The sequence below is a fragment of the Oncorhynchus kisutch genome, linkage group LG19 (genome assembly GCF_002021735.2).
Source record: "Oncorhynchus kisutch isolate 150728-3 linkage group LG19, Okis_V2, whole genome shotgun sequence".
NCBI classification, from domain to species: domain Eukaryota; kingdom Metazoa; phylum Chordata; class Actinopteri; order Salmoniformes; family Salmonidae; genus Oncorhynchus; species Oncorhynchus kisutch.
This window is the reverse complement of record NC_034192.2, coordinates 38,557,301-38,575,443: the sequence shown is the minus strand read 5'-3', so window position 1 is coordinate 38,575,443 and position 18,143 is coordinate 38,557,301. Positions and strand designations below refer to the sequence as shown.

Genomic DNA, 18,143 nt, shown 5'->3' with positions numbered 1-18,143 from the left:
GTAATTTCACGTTTTAGAGAAACTTACCCCAAACAGCAAATCGCTTCCTCATTCTCGTTGTGTAGTATGTGGGCCATGAAAAACCCTGAACAAAGTCTCCAAAAACACCTAAAATACATCATTTTAGAAATGGCAAAGCTCTCAGTATAGTGATGTGGGTCTTTAGATGTTGTACACATTAAATTATGTCTGAACTTGATCCTCAATGCTATATTCCATTTTGTTGCGGCTCGAGTAACACCTCTCCGTCCATTTTACAGGTTACTGCCAAAATAAAGGAAACACTTGAGTAAATTAGGGATACAAAGCATATTGAAAGCATGGGGTGCTTCCATACAGGAAGTTCCAAACACTTGTAGAAGGAGCATTGAAGCTGTTCTGGCGGCTCGTGGTGGCCCAACACCCTATTTTTTTCCCCCACCTTTATTTAGCCAGGTAGGCCAGTTGAGAACAAGTTCTCATTTACAACTGCGATCTGACCAAGATAAAGCAAAGCAGTGCGACAAAAACAACAACACAGAGTTACACATGGGATAAACAAAGGTACAGTCAATAACACAATAGAAAAATCTGTATACGGTGTGTGAAAATGAAGTAAGGAGGTAAGGCAATAAATAGGCCAATAGTGGCGAAGTAATTACAATTTAGCAATTTACACTGGAGTGATATGTGTGCAGATGAGGATGTGCAAGTAGAAATACAGGTGTGCAAAAGAGCAGAAAAACTAATATGGGGATGAGGTAGGTAGTTGGTTGGATGGGCTGTGTACAGCTGCAGCGATCGGTAAGCTGCTCTGACAGCTGACGCTTAAAGTTAGTGAGGGAGATATGTCTCCAACTTCAGTGATTTTTGCAATTCGTTCCAGTCATAGGCAGCAGAGAACTGAAAGGAAAGGCGGCCAAAGTAGGTGTTGGCTTTGGGGATGACCAGTGAAATATACCTGCTGGAGCCCGTGCTACGGGTGGGTGTTGCTATGGTGACCAGTGAGCTGAGATAATGCAGAGCTTTACCTAGCAAAGACTTATAGATGACCTGGAGCCAGTGGGTTTGGCAACAAATATGTAGCGAGGGCCAGCCAACGAGAGCTTACAGGTCGCAGTGGTGGGTAGTATATGGGGCTTTGATGACAAAACGGATGGCACTGTGGTAGACTGCATCCAACTTGCCGAGTAGAGTGTTGGAGGCTATTTTGTAAATGACATCGCTGAAGTCGAGGATCGGTAGGATAGTTTTACGAGGGTATGTTTGGCAGCATGAGTGAAGGAGGCTTTGTTGTGAAATAAGAAGCGATTCTAGATTTAACTTTGGATTGGAGATGCTTAATGTGAGTCTGGAAGAAGAGTTTACAGTTTAACCAGACACCTAAGTATTTGTAGTTGTCCACATATTCTAAGTCAGAACCGTCCAGAGTAGTGATGCTAGTCGGGCGGGCGGGTGCGGGCAGTGATCGGTTAAAAAGCATTAATTTAGTTTTACTAGCATTTAAGAGCAATTGGAGGCCATGGAAGGAGTGTTGTATGGCATTGAAGCTCGTTTGGAGGTTTGTTAACCGTGTCCAAAGAAGGGCCAGATGTATACAGAATGGTGTCGTCTGCGTAGGTGGATCAAAGAATCACCCGCAGCAAGAGCGACATCATTGATATATACAGAGAAAGGAGTCGACCCGAGAATTGAACCCTGTGGCACCCCCATAGAGACTGCCAGAGGTCCAGACAACAGGCCCTCCGATTAAGACACCATGTTGGTGTTTCCTTTATTTTGGCAGTTACCTGTTGCAGCAGGCTCCACTGAAAATGGAACCACTCAAGACGGCTCGAGGAGCACATAATGGAATATAACATTTAGGATTTAGTTCGGAACGACACAATTTCACGTATACAACATCTAAAGACCTGCATCACCATACTGAGAGCTTTGCCGTTTCTAAAAGGATGTTTTTGTTGCGGTTTAAGTGTTTTCAGGGCCCCCATACTAAACAACGAGGACGAGGAAGTGATTTGCTGTTTGGGGCAGTGGTGTAAATTACTTAATTAAAAATACTACTTAAGTAGTATTTTTAATTATCTGTACTTTACTATTTATATTTGACAACTTTTACTTCACTACATTCCTAAAGCAAATGAGCTACTTTTTGCTCCATACATATTCCTTGACACGCAAAAGTACTCGCTACATTTTGAATGCTTAGCAGGACAGAAAATGGTCCAATTCATATACTTATCAAGAGAACATCCATGGTCATTACTACTACCTCTGATCTGGCAAATGCTTTGTTTTTAAATGACGTTGAAGTGTTGGAGTGTGACCCTGGCTATCCGTAAATACATTTTAAAAAACAAGAAAATTGTGCCGTCTAGTTTGCTTAAAAACCTCTTAAGGATCTGACCCTTTTTTTCAAATTTCACCTAAAATGTCATCCCCAAATCTAACTGCCTGTAGCTCAGGACCTGAAGCAAGGATATGCATGTTCTTGATAACATTTGAAAGGAAACACTTTGAAGTTTGTGGAAATGTGAAATTAATGTAGGAGAATAACACATTAGATCTGGTAAAAGATAATACAAAGAAAAAAACATGCGTTTTTTTGTACCATCTTTGAAATGCAAGAGAAATGCCAATGTATTATTCCAGCCCAGGCACAATGTGGATTTTGGGCACTAGATGGCAGCAGTGTATGTGCAAAGATTTAGACTGATCCAATTAACCATTGCATATCTGTTCAAAATGTTGTATCTAGACTGCCCAAATGTGTCTAATTGGTTTATTAATACATTTTCAAGTTCATAATTGTGCACTCTCCTCAAACAGTAGCATGGTATTCTTTCACTGCAATAGCTACTGTAAATTGGACAGTGGGGTTAGATTAACAGGAATTTAAGCTTTCTACCCATATCTGATGTGTTTATGTCCTGGGATTTTTTTGTTTGTTACTTACAACCTCATGCTAATCACATGAGCCTACGTTAGCTCAACTGTCCCACGGTGGGGGTGGGGGGGGCGATCCCATGGAGGTTTAAATAAGGAATTTTAAATTATTATTTTTGATACTTAAGTATATTTTAGCAACTACATTTACTTTTGATACTTAAGTATATTTAAAACCAAATACTTTTACTCAAGTAGTATTTTACTGGGTGACTTTTACTTGAGTCATTTTCTATTCAGATATCTTAACTTCTTCTATCACTGGTTTGGGGTAAGTTTCTCAAACGTTAACGTCACAAAACATGCCATTTACATCACAAATAGAGATTTGGTTGTTTAAAAAAAACAAGTTCTCCTTTAATATAATGTTGTGAATTGTGCCGTGACCATAGATTGTATGGAGAAAGGTAAGTCTTTGGTGTAACTCTGTGTGGTTGACCTGTCTGTCTGTGCAGATGGTCTCTGTGCTGGTGGACAAGTTGATCCGTACACAGATTGTGGATTGTGCAGCCGTAGCCAACTGGCTCTTCTCCCCTAGCATGGCTCATGAGTTTACCAGGTGGGCCTTAAACCCTCTGCGTGTGCACTCGCACACGTTTGCTGTGTCTTCCCTTGCTGTAAATTAAATTGTGAATATCGATCAAGTAGTTCTCAGTTATCCTAATACAGTATAACTATTTTGAAGTGAATTAACTCATGGATAATCCATGCGTGGCCTTGTGGCGGGCAGGTTTTACGTGTGGGAGATTCTGCACTCCACCATCCGTAAGATGAACAAACACGTCCAGAAGATTCAGAAAGAGCTGGAAGAGGCCAAGGATAAGCTGGAGAGGCAACAGCATAAAAAGGTAGGCAGCAGGAGGGTGTCCTAGCAACCACTGCTGTAAGCGGAGCCTCTTAGACTTTTTAAAGCCAAGAATTAACCAACAATATTACTCTGAATATTGTACTGATTGTGCCAGTATTTTTTTGCCCCAAGGTTTGCACAAAGCAGAATGTTCCCTCCTTGATTATGTAGTGACCTTTTTAATGGTGCCCTAGTTTTGCTGTCTAAACCTGCATCACACGGGATCTTATCAAACCAACTAATTGAATTTGGCCTTGAATGGACACACTGTCCCTTTCAAACATTTTTATCAGTTTAGTCTGTTTCCTGATAAGTCATCAGTACATGTCAGCATTATTACCATATTAAAGGAACTAGAGGAGCCTAACATACAAGCAAATAGGACTCTCGTGTCTCTCTCTCCCTCCATCTCTCAGCAGAAGGACAGTGGAGACGAGGAAGACATGGAGAAGAACAGTGAGGATGAGGACGGTCAGCTGGAGGAGCAGATAGAGCGTCTGCAAGAAAAGGTGGAGTCGGCCCAGAGTGAGCAGAAGAACCTTTTCCTGGTCATCTTCCAGGTATTGGTCTGGATGGACAATAAAGCTTTGTGAATTTGAATAGACTGTCAGCAACATGGTTGCCTGTATTGTTTAACTGTTCAGCCCTTTCAGTGATGACATTCTGTATGATTACAGACCAATTTCAACCTTGTTTTTTTCCTCTCGCCTCTATTTCCTCTCTTCTGTCCCCGTAGCGCTTCATCATGATGCTGACGGAGCACCTGGTGCGCTGCGAGACAGGCAGTGTGGACTTCAGCACGCCCTGGTACAAGAATTGCATTGAGAGGCTGCAGCAAATCTTCCTCATGGTAGCTACTACTCCTTCTTCAGTCAATTATTTTCCATGTAATTCAAGTTCAATTAATGTTAATTTAGTTATGTTTTCCCCTTCTGCAGCACCATGTGACAATCCAGCAGTACATGGGGACACTGGAGAACCTGCTGTTCACCGCCGAGCTCGACCATCACATCCTAGCTGTGTACCAGCAGTTCTGTGCCCTGCAGCTCTGAGCCCGTACATACCAAACGCCATACTACACACATAGCCAGCTCTTGCATCAAGATTTCCTCGTTAGACCTTTTTTGTTATTTCGACTTTGTGTGGTGAGTGCCGTTCAAGGTATTAACTGTAAAATTACCATATTTTTAAGTTCTTTCTTTCGGGTCCTTTCGTTTTCTTTTCTATTTTCCCCCGCCATTTTGTTTAGTAGTCCTATAGAGTACCACAATACCCATAAAACCTGTCTACTTTGATGCTAGTTAGCATTTATCTGTAAATAGAGCCATATCTATTGACAAGTCACCTTGTCCGAGAGATGTACATGGTTATCAAAACGCCACGCCAGGGTCAGCCTACACGAAACACAGCCTTTATTAAGCGTTTCTAAAATTCCCTATGGGAAAAATGAATGTTGGATAAACGTTTGGAACCATTTCCCTGTTTGACCGCTAGGTTTTGTGGGTATTATGACACCTCCACTGTGGGGCTCTATTAAAGTGGATCTTTTAAAAACCTGAGGTTGCAAATGGGCAAAAAGCAGCAGGCGAGCGTGCTCTTTTTTTATGTATTTTATGTGAATGGAAATTGGGAAACAGTTAAAACTGTAGTCTTCTGTTGGCCACTGTGACGTTTACATTTCCTGCCCTTATCCCTTTCCTCTTAGCCACCTCTTCAAGGAAAGAAAACAATGACTGACATGGAATTCAATAAAGTGGTTGATTTAATAACTTTATTTTGTATATTTACAGGAGTAGTTTAAAGCGGCACTTAAAACACAATGTATAAAAGATAGTGGAACAGACATGTGGCAATTTATGTACCGTAATTGCTGGACTATTAAGCGCACCTGAATATAAACCGCACCCACTGAATTATAAAAAAAACATGTATTTTGTACATAAATAAGCTGCACATGTCTATAAGCCGCAGGTGCCTACCGGTACATTGAAACAAATTAACTTTACACAGCCTTTAAACGAAACACGGCTTGTAACAAAAATAAATAGGCTTTAACGAAACACGGCTTGTAACAAAAATTAAAACAGTAGCCTACCAAGAAAGTCATTGGTCACTATCTTCCTCCTGTGCACGGAAACCACTGAAGTCATCTCCTTCGGTGTCGGAGTTGAATAGCCTCAGAATTGCTTCATCCGATGTTGGATCGTTTTCATTGTCGCTCTCGTCACTTTCATCCGGAGGCAAATACCCCGCTGAGCTCATGCTGCCCCTTCAACACGCAGCAGTCCAGCCTTTCGAAACCCGTTGATGATAGTGGATTTTTTGACAATGCTCCACGCTGTCAGGACCCACTGGCAGACTTGACCATAAGATGCTCTTCGCCTGCGGCCTGTTTTAGTGAAGGATTTCTCCCCACTTGTCATCCAAGCCTCCCACTGAACAAGGAGCGCCACCTTAAATGCACGATTTACACTGATGTCGAGTGGCTGCAAATACTTTGGGCCATCTGCTTTTCTTCCCTCTGAAAGCTTTAGTTGTCTTTCTGCACTGAGTCAGTTCCTCACGCTGCTGTTTCCAACGTCTTATCATCGACTCATTAAAGCCAAGCTCCCATGCAGCAGCTCTATTTCCTTTTCCAACAGACAGATTTATCGCCTTCAACTTGAAAGCTGCATCATATGCATTTCTCCGTGTCTTTGCCATGATGAGGGTGACAAAATGACTACCGTAATCAGAATGATGGGAAGTTTGAGCGCACTCGATTTACGTCACATTATGTGACGGGACTCCGTTTTTTGGCGGCATGAATCTTGTGAAATCGGGAAAAATCCATAAATTAGCCGCGTCATTGTATAAACCGCGAGGTTCAAAGTGTGTGAATAAAGTAGCGGTTTATAGTCCGGAAATTACGGTATGTTTTTTTTTTAATGAACTAGTCTGTACCTTTTTGTTTACCACCCAAAAGCATACATGTCCACCTACATCAGTTTAATTCCATTGAAATTCTAGTCTATTCAGATTTTGGATTTCTTTTGCATGTGAAATATGTCCATTTTTACAGAGCAGAAATGACTTCAACTCTGCTCTGCCTCAGGGCAAAGGTGCTATTCGGTGCAAACCTGTATTAAAAAGGAAAGCCCAGTTTACCACCACCATAAAATCTAATCATTCACTTCAGATGATTACTGTTACATTCTAAATGCCTTCCTTACAATAGTAATCAGACATTTATATGGTATTTCTACTTGAAACCCAGACATAGGAGCAAGAGCACTAGGTGTTATGCGTCCCATTTCCAATTTGTCCTCTGTCCCAGCTGACGCCAGAACTTCTTCAGGCATGTAAGCTGGAGCATTGATACATTGGGAGAGGCAACCCACCTGTCTAGATACTATATATGTACTATAATGTTAAATTATCTATATATAAAGGAATGTATTAGTAAGTCAATACACTTGACCTCCTTCTGAAACGATGGCAGTGAGGTGGTCATCTCAACAGCAGTTCAGTTAACCACTGGCCTGTTCCTCCTTTTGGTCAGAGTCTTGTGTGTTGTCAGTTTGGCTTGTTGTTGGAGTCTGGCGAGTCGTCAGAGTTTGGCTTTTTACGGTTTGGCATGCTGTCAGAGTTGGCTTTTTTCCAATAGCCTGTGCCTCAGCGTCCAGTCTCCTGTACTCCGTGTGGAAGAAGATAACAAAGCAGCAGGTAAAGGCACTGCACAGACCTGCCATCACCAGCATGGGCACTGTGGAGAGAAACACAGAGTCAATGATGCGCTAAGCCCATTGCCACCAGCAACTAATCACAGTGTGTGTGTTCTAGAGAGAATCACACCGCTAGAGCCACAGGAAAGCCCCATATCAATGACATCAAGGCCTGGGAGGATTTCATTATGCCATAAATAACATCCATAGTCACTGTTTTGGCCTTAATGTCTAAAAAGTGGATCTGCTTCCTTTACCAGAGGCATCATGGACGTCATTTATTTTTGGGAGGGGAAGTAATAGCAAAATTCTATGTCACAAACTAGCTTGTGGGGGCACCTGTCCCCTCAATTTCAATGGGCATGATGCATCTGCTATGAATATTTTTAGCTGTGGCAAAGCATGTGTGGTTTAGAACACAGTTTCAATTTCAGCCACAATTTTGGTCCACCATCTGTGTTATTTGCATACAAATGCAAAGTCTAAACTGCTGACAAAACAACTAATAGCTGTAATTGCAACCACTTGTACCTCAAATAGCATACAATTAATTTATCCCACTGATACACATGGCAGTTCTTAACTTACCCCTCCAACTCAAGGACGCATCTCCTGCAGAACAGGTAGAGAAGGGCGAGTCGGCCATTGGTTTGGTCAACCCCTGAAGAAGCAGTATATAGATAACTGACTGGATCTGTCTGGGGGGAAAAAACAAGCACATGCTTTTTAACATAAGCCTGTATTTACAGTCTTGATCTTCAGTGTGTGTTGTCCTTGTATGAACCAGTATCAGACAGTACCCTGATATGAAGATGAGGCCAGCTGAGGTGGCCTCTCCAACCGGGTAGGAGCACTCCACAGACAACTCCATGGCAACCGGGTAAATGGAGAAGCCGAAAAAGCCGAAGAGCGAACAAACAACGGCCAAGGCTATTCTCTGATTCCGCATCTGAGATACCTGGTAGGGGGAAATGCACACAGAACTGCAAATATCCTATTTTCTTCCACCTTAGAAGAAAACTGTTTCATCATCACAGCGCTTCATGAAGTACAAGACTGAAAACCCTGACCTTTGACCTGTACTCACCACTGAAAAGGCAATGCAGGCCAGTGCTGAAAGGCTCATGTTAACCTTGGTGGCCTCTATAAACTTCTTGGTTTTGTCGACGTACAGTCCAAGGAAACCAGCCCCGACAATACCGAAAACAATGAAGAGACCCCCGCACAGTCCTGCAAAGTCCTAACACAACACACATTGAGGTTGTTTCACATTGTTTCATTCATTATTTTGGTGAGATGGTGAAAATATTGTTCAGAAAACAGAATCATGGGCCATAATCTTTCATTCATTCTTTTGTAATGAAAAAAACAAATCTTGTTGTTCATTTGGGATCATAAATGGGTGCTTACATTAGGGTACCCTCGGACACACATGATCTGCTCCAGCAGTGTAGAGAAGCAGGTGAATACTGCGATCCCCGAGCCGAAGCACAGCAGGAGAATCATGTAAGCCTTGTTCCTCAGTAACTACAAAGGAACAGGAGGCAAACGGGGGGTTTCAGATGCTCCTTTCATACGATTGCAGTAATGGATCATTCAATGCAAGATATAGGCCACTACCTCTCTTAGATGAAGTATGATTAAAACTGAATCTATGTACAGTCGTGGCCAAAAGTTTTGAATGACACAAATATTAATTTTCACAAAGTTTGCTGCTTCCGTGTCTTTAGATATTTTTGTCAGATGATACTATGGAATACTGAAGTATAATTACAAGCATTTCATAAGTGTCAAAAGCATTTATTGACAATTACATGAAGTTGATGCATAGAGTCAATATTTTCAGTGTTGACCCTTATTTTTCCAGACCTCTGCAATCTGCCCTGGCATGCTGTCAATTAACTTCTGGGCCACATCCTGACTGATGGCAGCCCATTCTTGCATAATCAATGCCTGGAGTTTGTCAGAATTTGTGGGGTTTTGTTTGTCCACCCGCCTCTTGAGGATTGACCACAAGTTCTCAATGGGATTAAGGTCTGGGGAGTTTCCTGGCCATGGACCCAAAATATCAATGTTTTGTTCCCCGAGCCACTTATCACTTTTGTCTTATCGCAAGGTCATCATGCTGGAAAAGGCATTGTTTGTCACCAAACTGTTCATGGATGGTTGGGAGAAGTTGTTTTCGGAGGATGTGTTGGTACCATTCTTTATTCATGGCTGTGTTCTTAGGCAAAATTGTGAGTGAGCCCACTCCCTTGACTGAGAAGCAACCCCACACATGTATGGAGGATGCTTTACTGTTGGCATGACACAGGACTGATGGTAGCGCTCACCTTGTCTTCCCCGGACAAGCTTTTTTCCGGATGCCCCAAACAATCGGAAAGGGGATTCATCAGAGAAAATGACTTTACCCCAGTCCTCCGCAGTCCAATCCCTGTACCTTTTGCAGAATATCAGTCCGTCCCTTATGTTTTTCCTGGAGAGAAGTGGCTTCTTTGCTGCCCTTCTTGACACCAGGCCATCCTCCAAAAGTCTTTGCCTCACTGTGCGTGCAGATGCACTCACACCTGCCCTCTGCCATTCCTGAGCAAGCTCTGTACTGGTGGTGCCCCGATCCCGCAGCTGAATCAACTTTAGGAGATGGTCCTGGCTCTTGCTGGACTTTCTTCACAACAATTGAACCGCTCTCCTTGAAGTTCTTGATGATCCGATAAATGGTTGATTTAGTTGCAATCTTACTGGCAGCAATATCCTTGCCGGTGACGCCCTTTTTGTGCAAAGCAATGATGACAGCACGTGTTTCCTTGCAGGTAACCATGGTTGACAGAGGAAGAACAATGATTCCAAGCACCACCCTCCTTTTTGAAGCTTCCGGTCTGTTATCCGAACTCAATCAGCATGACAGAGTGATCTCCAGCCTTGTCCTCATCAACACATACACCTGTGTTAACGAGAGAATCACTGACATGATGTCAGCTGGTCCTTTTGTGGCAGGGCTGAAATGCAGTGGAAATGTTTTTGGGGGATTCAGTTCATTTGCATGGCAAAGACGGACTTTGCAATTCATCTGATCACTCTTCATAACATTCTGGAGTATATGCAAATTGCCATTATACAAACTGAGGCAGCAGACTTTGAACATTTATATTTGTGTCATTCTCAAATCTTTTGGCCATGACTGTATAATGAGGAGTGAATGTTGAAATGTTGAGGGGTAACCAAATATATTATCAAGTAGTACACTATTGTCATTTTGTGTGCATATGATTACTACTCACCAGCATGATTCCCTCCAGGAAGGGCTCCGAGGTGGAGCTTTCTGCACTGGCTGAGGGGGGCGTTGGGGGGGAACTATCACGGATCCCAACTGTTGCTAGGAAACAGATGATGGCTGCTGGTACAGCATATATGAACAGCTGGGAATATCAATGGATGGGGAAAAGGTTTGTAATAGATTAATAAATGTAAAGGCAATTTAAAGTCGAAGACAATTTATCTTCATAAGGTGCTAGCTAAACTTTGTCCTTTTTCTTAACTTACCAATGAAGAGATGTTGTTGGTGGTCCCCACAATCATAGGGGAAAAGATGCTAGCAACAAGAATCCCAAGGGGATTTGCTGAAAGGAGAACATTTTAAAAAGCCACAGAAGAATATATTAAAATAGGCTGGCATGGTATTTTCCTGTATTTGAAGCCAACACTACCAGACATCTGATATTCTCATCCTACTTCCAGGAATCTTGGTTCCTGTAACTGAAATCTAAAAACTCAAGAGGAGCAACTGACAATACTAAACCAGTGGAGGCTGGTGGGATAAGTTATAGGAGGACTGGCCCATTGTAATGGCTGGAGTGGAATTGAAGGTACAGAGTCATACATGTGGTTTCCATGTCTGATGTGTTTGATACCATTCCATTTCAGTTTTTACACTGAGCCCGTCCTCCTATAGCTCCTCCCACCAGCCTCCACTGTACTAAACATACATGGAAAGTGGTAACTCAACCAATAATGTTGACTTGACACAGGTGGTTTTAACAGAGTAACTTATACAGGACAGCAACCATAGCTCACTCACACATGGAGGCTATCATATTGGCAGTGGCCCGCTGGTGCTCTGGGAACCAGAGCGCTGCCAGCTTGGTGGGTGTGAAAATGACCAGGGGCTGAGCCAGGGCACACAGGGTCTGGCCCCCCATCACCACAGGGAATTTGGCCGCACTGACAAGGCTCCCCAGGACGCTCACGAAACGCAGCACGGCTCCCAACATGTTAAGCCATGAACCCAGCACCAACTACAGGGGAAACAGGCATGGGAGGGAACAGAATGCATGATTTAAGTTCGAGTTGACTTTGTATATGTTTTTCCTCAATTGGAAGAAAGGACAAAACACAAATAAACTATACACTTGTGTGGATGTTCGTTTACGTTATCTTATGATACATTTCTCTTAACATTTATTTTACTGTTTGTTCTCCTATCATGTTTTATCTCCTCTGTACAGGTGAAAACTTGTACAACCGCTTAAAATCTAAGTGCCATCTGCACATTGGCGGCTTCCTCGATCACCGACAGCACACACGCTTACTTTCTTACTATCTGAGATTTTTCAGACTCATTTACACTTCACTGAATTTCCCACGTACACTTCTTTCATGGAGATCTTGAATGCAACGATCTTTCATTTCAAGTACTGGATATAGACTTCTCACAGTAGACAGATTCTGTTTTCAGAAACAGACACGTGTGTGCACAGGCTTGTAAACAAAGATAAAGGCAGGTTTAACGGTCTGTTTTATTTATTTGACCTTAAATTATCCACAAAGTCCCATTGAGGTCAGGAGACCGCTTTTACAAGGGAGACTTGTATGGGGTCTACCTTGACCAATCTGTACATACTGTGATTCGGAGCCCTAAAGTGTCCAGCATCCATGTGGTCCCAAAGCTGAGAGGTATGGCCACCACCATATAAATGATGGACAGCCAGTTGATCTGGTCCAGGGTGACACCCATGAACTGGGCTGACTGGTCTGCCACTGGAGCAAAGGTCAGCCATAACTGAGGAATGAAGCACAGGCACAAACACATTTGATTATATACAATAAATGGGTTATTACATTATCTAATCTACATCTTTATTTAGTGCTACTTGTACAGACATATCTGCTCTTCATTTAATCAAATGTACTATCTGCCTAAAGTTACAAGCAGAGAGCATGCTGTCGTGCTGCATCACAGCCTGGTACAGCAATCCACCGCCGCTGACCGCAAGGCTCTACAGAGGGTGGTACTGTCATGACTGGATCCAAATAGGTCAGCTCGGCAATGGATAATTTCAACCAGACCCTCTGTAGGTAGGGAACTGATGGGGGGGGGGGGTTGACACCTCACGCCCTGTTGTAAATTAAAGGAGAGGAGATCCAGAGAACATCCCTCTCCAAATTCACACAGGAATGTTCCTTTGTCTACAGAGACAGTTTTACACACGTTCTAAAGCGAAAACTGGAACAATTTCTAACATAGAATGTGGGTAATGGTCAGAGGCGATCTAAAGAATAATAATGTCATATGAGTTGTTATTTTGTGATGTCATTAAACATTTTATAAAGGAAATTCTGTAACTGATGAGAACCATCGACATGGCAGGCTAGCCTATCTTCAAAAGAGCATCGTCGAGAGTGAACAACAGTAGAAGAGACGGGTCCAGACCCTTTTGGACAAATCAGAGCCACGAGCAACCAAACCCTTTCCAAGAAGGCTTGGTTCCGACATAGATACGCGGCGAACTGAGACATTTACACATTATTTCTAACTCCAAACGGGCAGTGGTTCGTATGCAAAGTATATGAATACTGCGAGAGTAGTTCTAAATGTATCCAAGTATTATGTCTCTGTCCCTCTCTCTCTCGCCCTCTCCATATCTTTTGTAAAAAGACGCCATATTGTGTCAGTCCGCTATTGACCTTTTCTATTGTATTAAGTGTGTATGTTTATCCTGTGTTATCATTTAGTTAATTAGTAAATACATAATTAAACCAATTTGTGTAGTACTGAATCATAAGTAAGACTGGGTTGTTGTTTTTTTGCAGATGCATGAGGTTACAACTGTTCAGAATGATGATATGGTACGAGGTTAGGATGAATACATTGACTGTTTTATGGATGTGAGAGGTAAAGACCTTAAGAGTTTAATTTGGGAGATAGTAATGCTTTAAACATGATTAGTTTAAAATTGGGTAACATTTAAACATAGTTAGTTGATTAGATAAATAACAGTCATCAAATGAATTAAAGTAAAGTCACAACAGTATGCTCAATCGAACGCACCATTGGGTGCACATGGGTGCGTTCGGCTGAGTGTACCACCCTCTGTAGAGCCTTGCTGTCAGCGGCGGTGGAGTTGTGGTGCAGCCCGACAGTATGCTCTCCGCATTGTAACTTTGGGCAGATAGTACATCACTGGGGCCAAGTTTCCTGCCATCCAGGACCTATGTACTAGGCGGTGTCAGAGGAAGGCCCAGACAATTGTCAGACTCCAGTCACCTAAGTCATAGACTGTTCTCTCTGCTACCGCATGGAAAGCAGTACCGGAGCACCAAGTCTAGGTCCAAAAAGCTCCTTTTCCCCCCAAGCCATAAGACTGCTGAACAATTAATCAAATGGCCACCCAGCCTATTTACACTGACACCCCCCCCCCTTCATTGACATACCTTTCAATACCTCACCTTGAGGTATGTCAAAAACGTTGACTCCTACCTTTTGATGAGAAAAAGTATTACTTGTTTAACAAAATCTCTTTCTCTGAGAAATTCTATTAGTATAAAATAATATAATTTCCCCATTTTTGGAGTATACAATATAGCTCAGTATATTTAATTATTTATACAGTCATTTTTATCCATCTTTGTCAAGGGTGTCAATGATTTCGGACCCCACTGTATGTGATCATGTGATTAAACAATACATCACTGAGCAGGAAGTAAACCACAACCTTGCCTTGTGGAACGCCAAGTCACGTGAAAACAGAAGTTATGACTCACAAGACATTAGCACATGACCCAGCTTTATGCTGATCTAATCAAATCAGAGGCTACTATGAAGTGTTTACATAGGCCTATTTATATTGGCATTCACTAGTCAAAATGAACATAGAGAATTCCTATACTGAGAAGTGAGACCAACCATCCCAGCCAAATGAACAGTGATAGGCCTATACAACCACAGCAGGTTAACCATACAGTTTCCTTCAAAGATTAACTTTTTATTTTACTTTAAAGAGGGCCAAATAGAATTATCCTGAATTTCAACTTGAATAAACTGAGATTTTCTGGGGCAAACCATAGCATCCCATTGTGTGATTGTGTTTTAGTACACAATACACAGTGCCTTGACAAGAGGCATAACCAATTGGATGGAAGTGAGTTGTTCGCAGAAACACTGCAACAACAAAGGGACTCCGTACAATTCTATCTTTAATTGACATTCAAGAAAATCTCATTTATGCAGCCGAGATGAAGGAGTAGGTCAGCTGGCATGGGCACACAATGCCACCACTGTCTGCCGCATACGTGAGCACAGCCTTCCACTGTAGGTTTCCACCATTGTCGTTAAATATAACCTCCATGAATGGATGTAGAATTCGAAGTGTCCTCAATGCACATACTGTATATAGATGGTAGTACATACATGTATTGTGTAATTACAGTGTGGGTATTACTTACAACGGTTAAAGGATTATTTTAGATTTCTGTAATGATGTGTGGAAACAACTCTGTTGACATGACAGATAATAAGAAGGAATATTGATTTGGGGGGGGTGTATGGTGTGTATGGTTTTAGGGGGTATTTGCCCTAAGGCACACTTGCCCTAAGGCACACATGCCCTATTAAATCAATAGCCCCAGGGCTAAATCAATAGCCCCATTAGCTACATTCTCTGACACATTAGGGTGCACCATATAATATGTCAGAAAGCTGTAGAAGTCTGAACCAAATGCATTTTGACTCAATGAGTGATATGCTGAAGTTCTCATGTTGCATGATGACTCCTGTAATTTCAGTGTAGGCTACTGTATTTCATCGTGGCTATTGTATTTCATAGTGTTTACTGTATTTCATTGTGGCTATTATATTTCCTAGTGAAGGCGAACACACATTTTGGATGCGTGTGTCTGCAGCAGTATGTTTGGCACAAAAATGTGGCTACTCTTTCAGGGATAACTAGGCATCACATATAAAAAGTGGCGGTAAGGCATTACATAATATACCATATTATATCAGGATCACAAACGATAGAAAGTAACCTGTGGGTTACAATACATGTCACTAGCCAAGTTTTTCTCAGGACATGTTAGCTGTCAACAGCTGAGAAACCCAATATGCCAGGTGCTTTTCCAGGTGCTATAGATTGTTACATTGTTGGAACATTGTAGCACGAGCCTTGTTTCCATCCAACCTTTTTATGCAAGTAAAAATAAAAAAATAATGTCCCGTCAGGCCTGATGGAACAAAACAAAATACCCTAGACAAAATGGGATCTTTTCGTGTCAGTAAAATTAATTATGCAACAAATGGCGGTGGAAATGCATGTATGCACAAATATTGATATAATAACCACCATATTAAAGTAAAATTGGAGTCACGCGATGTAATGTGTGGTCCTCTCACTACGACTTGGGAAAGCATGCAGTCTTATTAGGCTAAAGGTAAAAATAAGTTACGATGAACTTCACAGCGTGGTGGTGAAAGTGCACAATGATGAGTTTGATGCTCCTTGTTATAGCAACGTTGGCCAGCAAAGCTAATGCGTAGAAACACATCATTGCCTCGATCACAGCGAAAGCGTGTTTGCATTTCGGTACACCAGACGTACATTAATTTGCCTTGTAGTTATTGGGCAAAATGTTATGCAGCATCATCTGGATATGTTTGCAACAAAAGTTCAACATGTACCTTCTGCTACCATTTCTCTCAAGCCGTCTACACATAGTTTGATAAATCCAACGTATGCACCACACAGAACGCACTGCCACTGCAACGCTGCAAGGCAAATGCAGTGGAAATGAATGTTCTTCTGGTGTACCAAAATGCAATGACACTGTCGCTGTGATCGAGGCGTAACGGTTGTCTCGCTCCAGCTGTTGATATTGATTCTGAACCGGTACCCCATGTATATAGCCCCGCTATTATTATTTACTGCTGCTCCTTAAGTATTTGTTTTTCTTATCTCTTACTTTTTTGTAGGTATTTTCTTAAAACTGCATTGTTGGTTAAGGGCTTGTAAGTAAGCATTTCACTGTAAGGTTTTCGAATACCTTCTGTATTTGCTGCATATGACAAATACAATTATATTTGATTTGATGTGCAGGCCGTCAAATCAAAGGCACTCCTTCGATATAGAGTTGTTTTTCACAGAAATGAAAACGTGTCAGTATGTCACTTTCACGAGGTTGGAGTAATAATATGTTCAGCTACACAATACATTGTCTACAACCTACGTTGTGCCTTTAGATTTCGAGAAAATTAACAACTAAAGAAGAATTGTTGACTTCTTTCATTAACTTTCCAACCCCCAAACCTCAGCCAGATCTGTTTGGTCTTGTTTCGAAAGCGTTCCCGGAAGTCTCTCAATGTTGCACCTCTTGGTTTAGAAACTCTGTGGAGCAAAGTATTTAAATCAAACGTATTTCAATTGAAAGTTTTAATGCCAAACTAATATGTATTTAAGTTTTTATTTTTTTTATTGGGGAAAGTAACAAAGGTAGTTTATAAAATAAATAGTTTAAGGAAGATGTTTTAATGTATTTTATTTTTTATGTATAGCTACATAATATAATTTAAAAGTATGTATTAATGTGTCTCTAATAGAATAAATATGGCAAAATAAATGTAGACATTATTAAACGCATTTCTATAGCTTCCAAAATACGTTTAAATAACGATTGGGAGGGAGTGCCAAGCTGGAGGCACAGTGGCTTCAAAACAGCGCTCCCTGACAGTCAACTAGTGTATATATAAAGCATTGGTCTCTCGGACTGCTTTTTATCAGCAACAAGTCCGTTTGGTGGCAACAACAATGGTGTGGAAATTTGCATATTTCTTTATGCGGATTTGGGGAAATTTGCATATTTTCTTTATGCGGATTTGAGAATATTCAAATGAAAACATGTTGCCAATTGGATGGAAACCTAGCTACAGAGGTGTTACATTCCTACAAAACGTTTTTTTTTAAATCACATAATTCATTACTTGACAGATAACAGCCAACTTCATATGGGAGACAGCAAATGACAAGTAGGCTACTTACCATAGAGTTCGAGCAATTTAGCAAGCACAGCACGAACAAAATGAACCATCTCCTCTTGTATACTTTGAATACAATAAGTTTTTCAAGTATTGGATTGGGTTTACTCGGAATGACAACATGCACCCGAAATTCATCCGAGAGATTATCTTCATTTTCCATGAGTAGTATCCAGCCAGATGCAATAGGCTTTTTATTTAAAAAAAAATATACATCTCAAACGATCATATTGTTAAAGGGTCATGTGGATTAAAACGCTTATGATAAACATACATTGTCTTGTCCTTCGGAGAAAGAAACCCAACCGGCCGGTCTGACAGTCAACAAATCCGCCCCATATTTCGGTGAGGACAATAAGGAGACTGT

The 18,143-nt window shown here is 41.5% G+C and overlaps 2 protein-coding genes across 4 annotated transcripts in view; one reads left to right on the top strand and one right to left on the bottom strand.

The window, feature by feature from the left end:
- Positions 1 to 5,541, top strand: part of LOC109864803 (nuclear cap-binding protein subunit 1) — a 16,421-nt gene extending 10,880 nt beyond the window's left edge. The window contains exons 18-22 of one of the 2 annotated variants that reach the window (XM_020452759.2): positions 3,381 to 3,484; positions 3,656 to 3,773; positions 4,192 to 4,332; positions 4,509 to 4,622; positions 4,711 to 5,541. In XM_020452759.2, the coding sequence (XP_020308348.1) occupies positions 3,381 to 3,484; positions 3,656 to 3,773; positions 4,192 to 4,332; positions 4,509 to 4,622; positions 4,711 to 4,824 (591 nt within the window). In that variant the 3' untranslated portion in view covers positions 4,825 to 5,541. Of the gene's footprint in view, positions 1 to 3,380; positions 3,485 to 3,655; positions 3,774 to 4,188; positions 4,333 to 4,508; positions 4,623 to 4,710 lie in introns of both variants that reach the window. The other variant, XM_020452758.2, reaches the window with a different exon arrangement.
- Positions 5,517 to 18,143, bottom strand: LOC109864802 (solute carrier family 49 member A3-like). 2 transcript variants are annotated; one of them, XM_031798440.1, is made up of 11 exons: positions 17,781 to 18,122; positions 17,052 to 17,129; positions 12,374 to 12,532; positions 11,552 to 11,768; positions 11,017 to 11,093; positions 10,755 to 10,892; positions 8,887 to 9,003; positions 8,564 to 8,716; positions 8,277 to 8,434; positions 8,065 to 8,174; positions 5,517 to 7,517 (listed from the first exon to the last, which is right to left on the bottom strand). In XM_031798440.1, the coding sequence occupies exons 3-11, from the start codon at positions 12,485 to 12,487 to the stop codon at positions 7,282 to 7,284; spliced, it is 1,320 nt and encodes a 439-aa protein (XP_031654300.1). In that variant the 5' UTR covers positions 12,488 to 12,532; positions 17,052 to 17,129; positions 17,781 to 18,122; the 3' UTR covers positions 5,517 to 7,281. The 2 variants fall into 2 exon arrangements, with proteins under 2 accessions (XP_031654300.1, XP_020308345.1); XM_020452756.2 differs by lacking the exon at positions 17,052 to 17,129 and having other exon boundaries at positions 17,781 to 18,143.

Excerpts from the sequence above, each read along its gene's own strand:
- LOC109864802 (XM_020452756.2), bottom strand. The coding sequence starts at position 17,939 with ATGGAAAATGAAGATAATCTCTCGGATGAATTTCGGGTGCATGTTGTC. Across the intron at positions 11,094-11,551 it reads CAATATGATAGCCTCCATGT|CAAATCCCCTTGGGATTCTT; the intron begins GTGAGTGAGCTA and ends TTCTCCTTTCAG. Across the intron at positions 8,435-8,563 it reads CCTGCATTGCCTTTTCAGTG|GTATCTCAGATGCGGAATCA; the intron begins GTGAGTACAGGT and ends TCCCCCTACCAG.